Here is a 10,766-nt window from a genome sequence, read left to right as displayed (position 1 = left end):
CACGTGGCTTCCAGTGACCAGCCCAGCCCAGCGGCCTCCCTGGGTCCCAAACCTGCGCTGATTCTGGAAGTGACCATGTGGACCGACCTCCCCCATCCTCCCTCCTCCCACTCAGGGATTCCTGCACGTCACCGAACTCTACCACCTACTCCCGCCCCACGCTTGCACTTGAAAACAAAATAAACAGTTGAATGTTCTCCATCAGTATAATGTGCTTCTTTAACTGAATGCAGTGTAAAGGCTAAGCAGAGTCCTCAGGGGGTTAGCAGTGTTCGACTATCGAGGATTTGTGGCTGGGGGGGAGTAAAGGAAGGGGGCTACAGTTGCAGAGGCAAGCGCTTATCTTTGGAGAACTGGCAGAAAGGGAAGAGCTAACCAGAGAAAGGCTGCATGGTTATAACAACAGTTAGCTTCTTCCTTTAAGGAACCATTTTCTTTGCAATTTGGGGGGGTCTACAGTGAAAATAGGCTGCTTATGGTCTTCTCTTCTGCTTACCACTTTCACACAGGGCAGGGCTCTATTCTCAGGGCGAGGGGAACGGCGATCCTTTCCCCTCTTTAAATGCAGCCACGTATCTCATTAATTCCACTCGCCGTTATGCTCGTTTCTCGTTGGTGCTGTCTACACTGGCTTCCTCGTTCTCCTTGTACACATACCATATTCTCTTCGTGTCCTTTTCCCTCCACACCCCTTCTCCATTTCACTTCTCCCATGGTAACCTTGTCCTTCATTTTCTCATCTGCACCTGCTCGACCCAACCTGCTGGATTAATTTCTTTGTTTATTAACCTCCTGGTCTCCCTACGGCTCTTCTAATTTTGCCTCTTAGATTGTGAACCTGAAGGCTCAGCCTGTGTCTTTAGTTTTTTTTTTTTGGTGTGGGGAGGTGTTATCAATGCTCACTTTTCATTATTCTCACATTTACAGGCTGCTAAAAGCTCCTCGGAATGGCTCACAAAATAATCAGCCTACCACAAAGATGCTCTAGATCAGTGGTTCCTAAAGTGGGCAGAACCACCCCCTGGGGGGCAGTGGGATTACCTAGGGGGGCACTAAGAGGCAAAAGGGCAGCATGGGGGCACTAGAGGCGGGCCCCTTCAACTGTGTTGTTCACTAATTTACAATAGATCGAGCTATGGCACCAGCCTGGCAAATTTGGAAACTATCAGAATTTTTTCCCAGACTTTGAAGAGCTGGTACTACTGGATCAAGTTCACCAGTTTTGTTGAATAAATTTCCACTAAAAAGTTTTAATCTGATTTTGAATAGATGCACAATTAATTGTTACTGTTTTGAAATTTTATTGCTATTATCTTCTTTGGTGAGTCATGCAAACCCCTATTTTGAATGATTGTTATAGGATAGGGTAGGGGCACTGGGGTTGAGTCTGTGGAACCAAGGGGGCAGTGGCCCGAAAAGTTTGGGGACCACTGCTCTAGAACCATAAACCAAATGCTTCTAGGCATGTCTGTCGGCTAGAAGCAGGCCTGGGTATGAAGTGATTCCCAGTATGTGGTGGAAAGGGCCATCAAGTCACAGCTGACTTATGGCAACCCCGAAGGGGCAAGAGATGGTCGGAGGTGGTTTGCCACTGCCTGCCTCCACGAGGGCTGAGAGGGTTCGGAGAGAACTGTGACTGGCCCGAGGTCACCCAGCAGGCTTCACGCGGAGGAGTAGGGAATCAAACCGAGTTCTCCAGAGTAGAGTCCGCCGCTCTTAACCACTGTGTCACGCTGGCTCAATTCTCAGTATAGGCATAGCCTATTCTCTAGCATGATATTGCTCACCGTATATGAGCAGGGAAAGGAGTTGATCTTTCCGCTGGTACGATGAAGTTGTAGTGTTATGCATGAAATTGGGGGGGGGGGAGTGCATTAGGAAAAAAGTGCATTCTTTAGCATACCTTCTGGCTCTTTTGTGTCTTTGGAGCCACTGCCCATTCTAGGGCACTGACTTAAAGCCACAACTGCCCTCAAACAGCAGTTCAGAGACATTCTGCGGTTAACTAGCATAGGAAGATGTTGGCTGCATCTGTTTTCCTGGTCACGCTCTTTTTCTGTATTCGGGGAGTGTTTCTGCCTTGTGTGGGGGCATGCAGATGCGACCCCCAATATCCCATATGCTTCAGTCTGAAGAGGTATTAGGCCCAATCTGAGATTCTCCCAATTGCAGCCCTTCAAAACTCTGCAAACACCTGAGGACAGAAAATGAGAGTCTTGCAAAGAACAACACTGATGTGGCTTGTGTTGTTCTTCATACCTTCACAGCCATGGGAGACCCTGCCTCAGCATGTGTGAAGGAGGAACAGGTATTCCACCAGAGCTGATCCCTTCTGAGAGAGACCTCTCTGGGGTTCACAGCTGAAAACAAAGAGTCTCTGAGGAACTGGGATTCGTTCCTTCATGAAGGAACGCTTAGGGCTGTTTAGCTTAGAAAGAAGGTGGTTAAGGGGAGACATGATAGAGGTCTATGAAATCATGCATGGTGTGGAGAGAGCGGGCAGGGAGAAACTTTTCTCCCTCCCCCATAATACCAGAACGCGGGGTCATCTGCTGAAGCTGGAGGGTGAGAGATTCAAAACAGATAAAAGGAAGTATTTTTTCACACAATGCATCGTTAAATTGTGGAACTCCCTGCCCCATGATATGGTGACGTCCGCCAACTTGGAAGGCTTTAAGAGGGGAGTGGACATGTTCATGGAGGATAGGGCTATCCATGGCCACTAGTCAAAATGAATACTATTCATGATGCATCCCTATTCTCTCCAGGATTAGAGGAGCATGCCTATTATATTAGGTGCTGTGGAACACAGGCAGGATAAATGCTGCTGCAGTCGTCTTGTTTGCAGGCTTCCTTGAGGCCCCTGGCTGGCTACTGTGTGAACAGACTGCTGGACTTGATGGGCCTCGGTCTGATCCAGCAGGGCTTTTCTTACGTTCTTATGAAGATGGGGCTTAATTGGGTTTTTTGGTGCCACGTTGACAGGGTGGTTCCTGCCTTGAGGCGAGCAAATTCGGTCTCCTCCCTGGGTTTGTTAACAGGCGTAATTTGTTTCTGGCCCACATTTGTAGCCTCTGCCTTGATAAATGTAAGAATGCCAATTGGGGGGGGGGCAGGGCGGGTAGAGGAATATTATAACCGAGGACGGCTGCTCGATTGCTGCTGTGCATTCATTAGATCTGTCCTGTTCTTCTCTCTCGTCTCCCTTCTTGTCTTCCAGCCACTCGTCCAGACTGCAGACTCCGGACAACCTTCTGCCCATGTCCCCGGAGGATTTTGATGAGTTCTCTCGGGTGGTGAGCCCGGCCGAAATTATGGTGAGTAACTGACACGCGGACCTTCCGATGCGCACACACCCCTCCAATCTAGTTCTCTAAGGAACGATCTCCCGTGGATTTATTTGTTGCTTTTGTCATCAAGATTTCCTCCAAAGAACGGAGGCCATTTTTTGCTTGCTGCCGTGTAAGGGAGGCTTGAGTGAAAACCAGTGATCTGTGCAAGGCGAGCTAATAAGCTGGGTTGCAGAGTGGGGGTGTAGACCCAAGGTCTCTCCTGTCCAGATCCATCACCCCGTTCATGGTCAATTACAGAGGATCCAGCACATTTCTGGTACTTTTTGTTGTATTATTGCAGCGTCCCCCAACGTGCTGCCTGTGGGCACCTGGGCGCCAGCCGGTACTTTCCTTGATGCCCACCAAGCTTTTCGGAAAGTGAGTGGGTCTGTTGTAAGGCAGGGCTGGCTATTGGCTGCCCTCATTCAAATGAAAAGGTTTCCCATTGGAGGATGAGGACTAGTAAGCATGTAGGCTTTTCCGAGGCAGTGTGTGATTCCATTTCCCCCTTCAAGGTTTCCTTCTTCCCAGGTGAGGAGGAAGGTATTCCATTTGGCTCTACCTCCTGCAGCAGCCATTTTGGGGTAGTGCCCCCCCACCCCTCAAAATCCCAAAGGTGCCCCCATAAGCTCTCAAAGATCAGGAAACCCTGTGTTACGATTTTATTCCCACATGCATGTAACCAATGTGGCAAAAAACAGGGAAGGCGGAGGGGAGATGCATTTCTTGTTTCGTTGACAAGGAGAGTTCTATGCAGCATAGCATAAAGTATATTTTTTGTTGTGGTTAACATAAGCTGTGTTTTGGGTTTTTTTTCCCTTCCAGATGTGTTCAAGCTGGGACCCTTAAGGGAGCCTGCGTAGAAGCACCAGACACTTTCCTATCTGCTAGTCGAGGTCCTAGCGAGGCTTTGAAACAGTCGTCAACTGGTCTTTGCCAAGAGGACCAAGCAACGTAGTACTCTGCAGTAAACCACCGGACCTGCCAAGCTCTACCTTTGTGTTTGCTGAAAGAACCGCTTCCCGAAAAAACAAAGGCTTCATTTGCTTTCCGGAATTAGTTGTTCAGTAAGTAGGTCTTAACTGTTGCCTTTGCAGCTGCCGCCCCTTCTTTTTCCCTGTAAGTTTCTGTCCGCGCTCAGTGGTTGGATGATGCACGCCGAAAAATAAAGGGGGCGTTCCACAGCCACCGATTTGTTAACCCTGTGAAATTGAAATATTTGTGCTGCTTTCTTTGGAGACTGCACTGTGTGCCAGCTGTCTCCTGGTGCCAGGCGAGATCAGGGTGCATGGTTGCCTTAGAAGCTAGGCAGGTTGCCGTGAGTGGGGCCGCCATTAAGACCGCCGGTGGCAAGGCGGTGATTTTTTTAAAATTATTTATACCCCGCTTTTCTCCATGCTGGGGACCTAATGTGGCTTCCGGGTATTGCTTTCCCCTCCTCCTTTATCCTCACAACGAACCTGCGAGGTAGGGTGGGCTGAGCGTGTGTGACTGGCCCGAGATCAGTCAACCAGCTTCCATTAAAGAGTGGTGATTCGAACCTAGTGCCCCACATCTCAGTCTGACACTCTTATCCACCGTGCTGGCTCTCGTCCCCGAACATTGGGCAGTGATGCCCTTGCTGCAGGGGACAGCGAAGTGGGCATCCAGGTCAGGGTTACAGTGGAAGCTCAAGAGTGACAGCGCCTGATTCAGAAGGGGGGAGAGAATTTGCAACCATGTGGTGCCACAGGGTGGATACCACAAGAAGGCAAAGTTGCCTAGTTAAGCTGACATGGGTACCTGACCACCACATCTTCGGGCTACCGCTGATCTTCACTCACCTGCCGTATCCCAGTTTCTAGAGGCATTTGCCCTTCCTTCCTCCTTGGTTCCTGTCTCCCAACTACTCCTACGTGACACCTTAGGCCGGGGTCTCCAGAAGGAGAGCTAACGGGAGCTCGACCCAGGAAAAGATTTAAGGAAGATTTCATAGAATTTCCCTTTAAAAACAAAGACGCTTTTATTTCGTAGGATTTTCATCACTTGATTTCTGGTGCTCTTCCATACCCGTGGTCTGGTTCTAGGGGAGAACAAACTTTGGTAGCATTATTCAAATAGATCACTCATAAAAGTAACGGTTGCCGGCCGCTGCCTTAATGTAACGGGAATAAACTTGATGTATGTAGGAGACGATCAAGGCTCCAGGCCATCCTGCTGAAAGACAAAACCAGTCTTGTAATCTACTGTCCTGGTGCCTTCCAAGTGTTTTGTCTGCAGGCTCCAAAAGGTTGGGGACCCCTGTCCTAGAAGCTACAGGAGAATGGCTAACAATAGCTAGAGTCCTATCTCAGAAGAGGGGGTGAAAAAAGTCTTTGCTGATTCAATGGATGTACCTTATAAAGGTGCTTTGCGCTACAGCCGCCACCTGCTTCTCAAGTAATTGAAGCTCGGTTCACAAACACTCCTGAGCTAAATGCTGGGTCCAGCAGGTTCACTACTAGCCCCCTTGCTGTCTGGCCTTCTTCTAGAGCATTCTGATTTCCTTGCCAGCTTGTTTCTGTCTTCTTAGGACTCAATTTCAACCTGTTTATCTTCATCTGCTTCACCAAACGGCCAGTGGTTAGGACAGAAACGGTCGATCCTTACAGCCTAGTTAATGAGTTAGGTGTCCCCTCCACCTATTATCAATGTCAGCTACATATGCTTTCTTGTAATGTCTTGCCCATGGGCTGAAAAGAAGAATCAGAATAATAAGAGTTGGTTTTTATATGCCGACTTTCTCTACCTCTTAAGGAGAATCAAACCGGCTTACAATCGCCTTCCCTTCCTCTCCCCACAACAGACACCTTGTAAGGTAGGTGGGGCCGAGAGAGTTTGGACAGAGCTGTGACTAGCCCAAGGTCATCCAACAGGCTTCATATGGAGGAGTGAGGGAATCAAACCAGGTTCTCCAGATTAGAGTCTACCGCTTTTAACCTCTACAGGACACTGAAAAGGTTGGGTACCCCTGAAACATGCATTTGGTTTCACGACAGAAAAGACAAACACCAGCGAACCAAGACCACAACTTCTGGAGAGGGGTGTTTTTTTTGGTATTCGTTTATTATGTTGTAAAAAGCAACACCATCTCATTTGTCTCATCCTGAAAATAACCTCTTATTTTCAGAATTGGTACACCTCAAGTATTGTTAAGCCTATTCAATCATGGGAAACTTGTCAGAAGCAAATACATTCATCACGGTTTAATTCTCCACAATAAAAGGTCCTTGTCAAATATCAAGCCAAATCAATCACAATCAGGGTCACTAAAAACAGTCGTTGGTAGTCCAGCTCTGCAGCTAAAAAAGGACATTGTCCCAAATACAACACGTTTACCCACAAAAATATGGAACGGGTGATTCTAAGTCCATTGTAATAATTGCGGATGAAGCACAAAGTTGGCCTAATCGCTTCTAGTTGCCGTGATAAACGCAGCTACTGTAAATAGTGGGGTTCTTTGGAGCAAAACAATGTCAGCTTTTGGTATCCAAAAACAAAAAAGGCTAACCAAACAACCATGAACAGCAGAACTGAGGAATGGTGCATAAATAAAGGGTACATTTTAAAAGAAATCCCAACCAAAGGGACATGAAAACTTTACAAAACATAACTTCCATCTGACAGTGAGATAGAACTAAAGCGATCTTTGCAGAATAGAGTGATGTTGAAGTAGCTCCAGCGGAGGGAGAATATACGCGTTTGGATAAAATGGCTTTATTTGCATATATATGCTTAAATATATATATATATATATGCATACATATATGCGTAACATAATAATCTACTTTGTAACATTACTGGTTGAGGAGAAAAAGGAGCCGTTATGGGAAACACACAACGTTGACATGTTAGCGGACGAGGTGCAGAATGAAAACTGAACGGTTGGTTTCAGAGAAAAACGCCTGCCAGCTTCATCCTTTCTGTGCCTGAGCCAGCAGGCTGTACAAGTCTCACCAATGCTGCCTAGGGCGCATGACCTGCATATGTTCCATTCCCGAGTTGGTTGAAAGAAAGTGGGTGGGAAAGGTAAAGGGGGATCCTGGGGAGTGACAATCACCAACAAAATAAAGCTAGGCCCGAATTTCCGATGGTGAGGATAACTGGGTTCCAATACGCTAGTTCAACAAGGTACGTCAGTCAAGGGCCTACTCGGGGGCTTCGCCTCCCCCCTCCCCCCCATATTTTGCATGTGGTGCTTTGGCACAAGCTAAAGCTGTCACCTCTTCCCCATTCTTATGATTTGACAAGAGAAATGGGCAATGCAGGAGTCGGCCAACGGCAGCTTGCTCTAGCCTGCTTTACACAGCCAGGGTTATAGCAGTGGCGATATTTTTCAATTATAGGTTTTAGTCTGCCCTTCCCCCCCCCCCCAGAAGCTGGCATGGTAAATATTGACAGTGACCTCATGATGGACAAAGAACACCATTGCAGCCTGGATCCTGTAGGATCTAGATCAGGGTGTCAAACATAAGATCCGAGGGCTGGCTATAGCCCCTTGAGAGCTCTTATCTGGCCTGCGAGGCAGCCAAGGTGGCCACCCCCCACTCTTAATCTGGGCTGGCGAGGCATAGCGCGGCCCAATCAACAGACATTTATGTCATATCCAGCCCTCGTAACAATTGAGTTCAACACTCCTGATCTAGATCCACCACGCAAGCTGTGTGAATCATGAGCTCGACACAGCAGCAAGATCCTCGCCAGAATACCACTCGGCCGCTTCCACTGCAACAGCCTTGATTTCCACGGCCGTCAATTCACCATCAGGATCTTTACCCACACACTAGGTTGATAAATTATTACCAATATCAGTTTTTTATACATGATTCTCAAGAGTGGACGAGGCAGTTTTCTGCTGTTCCAAGAATGGACACCACACAGATTGGCCAAGATCTGACATGGTGTTATATACGACTAAACAAAAACCAAAGTGTGCAAAGTTGAAAGAAAAGCTGCCAACAACTAAAAAAAAAAGTATGTGAAAAGGGAAACACACACATGCACCACTAGAGGGACAAAAGGGACTTGAACCAAACATCGTATACATGTCTAACACGAGATGATCAAATCATATTGCTGTACATTTTTTGGTCAAGCAAACCTTTGAACAGATTTCCCTGATGCAATGCTTTTCAAAGAAAAGGTAAACCTAGACCACTTAAACTGCTAGTCTATATTTTGGAGGGGGAGGGAATCACATGATGCCAACAGGTATTGAGAAAAGGGAGTGGGGGAACCATTAAGTGCTCGACACACGCAGACAAAGCCCACGTTAGCGTCAACTCTTGAAAACTAGCTAGACCATACAGACACTCACACACAGTTCCACACAGGCACGCTTTCCAGACAGTGCTTCATTCATTAATTTTTGTAAAAGCAAGCAAAGCGGGGGGAATTCTTGACCACGGAGTAAAGCTTCACTCGACAACAAAATAAAATAAATAAAGTTGTGCACAGAACAAACAACGGTTAGTACTTTATCAGTTATGTGAGGCAGGAGGTAATATTGCTCACATGGAGAGAGAGGTTCTTGGAGGGGGATTTTTGTGGTGTTTTTTTTTTCTGAGAAAAAATGAGATTTGTCCCCGTGTGCGTTAATGAAGAAAACTCCAGTAACACTGAAACAAAGAGATACTTCTGTAAAATATACATCACTATCCAATAGAAACACACGCGCTCTCCATAATCAATTCTCCACAATTAAATAAGATAGGTGATTTGATTCTTGGATCTAGAAGAAGAGGGTTATTATAGTAAGCCGTCTAGGTTTTTTTGTACAGTTTGATTTTCCTTTCCGTTGCTGGAGTCTTCTGGAGGGGTGTACTGGACTTGATACTCCTGAAGAATTTTAAACACATCGTGGTGTCCAAAGTGTAAAGCTTCATCCATAGGAGTGTTGTTCCATCTGCAATGAGACATGTTTTCAAGGAAAGAAGAGAAATATTTGCAAACAGGCGTATTGGAGGATACCTAAATCTATACACAGAAACGCTCTTGAACAAATGTGATCAATTACACTTGTGTCCTGGTTTCAGAGGGTAGCCATGTTGGTCTGCAGAAGAAGAGCTAGATTCAGGTCCAGTAGCACTTTACAGACCAAGGTTTTTGGGGTACGAGCTTTTGGGAGTCAAAGCTCCCTTTGTCAAATATCAGATATCTGACGAAAGGGCCTTTGGCTGTTGAAAACTCTCACCCGGAAAATCAAATTAGCCTCTAAGGTGCTCCTGGACTTGAATTTAGCTGTCTTTTATCAAAACAAGTATTTATTTATTTATTAGAGTTAGCTCCTGGCCAAGGTAACGACAGCAATATATTGTAAAATACAATAAAACATTCCGTCTGTACAATATTAATTAAAACAACAATTCTCAATTAAAGCAATTTAAAATCAAGACAGATGGGGCTTAAACTCTGGCGCACATGGGCTTGGCCAACTTGGGTTTGGGGACAGCCAGGCTCCCCCGCTTAGATTTCAGCATCTCAACGCCCAAAGAACTGCTAACACATGAACATATGAAGCTGCCTTCTACTGAATCAGACCCTCGGTCCATCAAAGTCAGTATTGTCTACTCAGACCGGCAGCGGCTCTTTAGGGCCTCAGGCAAAGGTCTTTCACATCACCTACTTGCATAGTCCCTTTAACTGGTGCTGCCGGGGATTGAACCTGGCACCTTCTGCATGCTAAGCAGATGCTCTGCCGCTGAGCCATGACCCCTCCCCTAACAGACGGCCCCTGCACCAATTTGCAGAGAGGCAGGAGGCTTCACATAACTTGTTCTCTCCTCCCAAAAGGCAGTCCAAAAATATGTTGAAAGCAGTTCTGTGGAGGCTTGCAAACCAACTGGCCGCCCTGACCTATAACCGCCAGGCCCAGCCTGCCCCGGAAGGGGTCCTCATGTAGCTCTAAGCAAGCCTTCCAAATACCAAGCAGCCTTTTGCACGAAGTGGGTTTGCAATGCCACGAAGCAAGCCGCACCGGCAGCTACAAGTTCTGAGCTTTTCTCTGCCATGCTGGAGGAAGCTGGATCTGACGGAAAATTTCCAGACAGAAGGATTTTTGGGACATTAGCCGCCTTTTTCAATTGTTTTTTAATAAGCCCACTAGTGTGTGAGATCAGCAGAAGGAATGATCAGGTTCAGGTAGACTACGGAAAACATTTCGGGAGGAAAAAACGGCCACACTGCGCAAATGTGCACTCGTCACATTTGGCAGCACGCTTTCTGGGCGAGAAGGTCGAGAGGTTTGAAGGAGACCTGCTCTGCCCTGCATGCTGTAAATACAGGAGTCATTTCGCAAACTTGTTTCACTCTAGCAGAACATTCTGTGTGCGTTGAAAGCAATAAAACGGGGGTGGAGAAGAAATGCAAGTGATGTTAATGATTATGGAACCATGAAGAACATGGGTGGATGCGGTT

General features: G+C 46.8%; 1 protein-coding gene across 1 annotated transcript in view; it reads right to left on the bottom strand.

Moving 5' to 3' along the window:
- Positions 1-8,909: 8,909 nt before the first annotated feature.
- GLS (glutaminase) overlaps positions 8,910-10,766 on the bottom strand; it is a 54,589-nt gene continuing 52,732 nt past the window's right edge. Inside the window, exon 17 of the mRNA XM_056861091.1 lies at positions 8,910-9,255. Coding sequence (XP_056717069.1) covers positions 9,099-9,255 — 157 coding nt within the window. The 3' untranslated portion in view covers positions 8,910-9,098. The remainder of the gene's footprint in view (positions 9,256-10,766) is intronic.

This window comes from Euleptes europaea, chromosome 15 (assembly GCF_029931775.1).
Source record: "Euleptes europaea isolate rEulEur1 chromosome 15, rEulEur1.hap1, whole genome shotgun sequence".
NCBI lineage: Eukaryota > Metazoa > Chordata > Lepidosauria > Squamata > Sphaerodactylidae > Euleptes > Euleptes europaea.
Note: the sequence above shows the minus strand (reverse complement) of the source record. Positions and strands in the feature narration are given on the sequence as shown.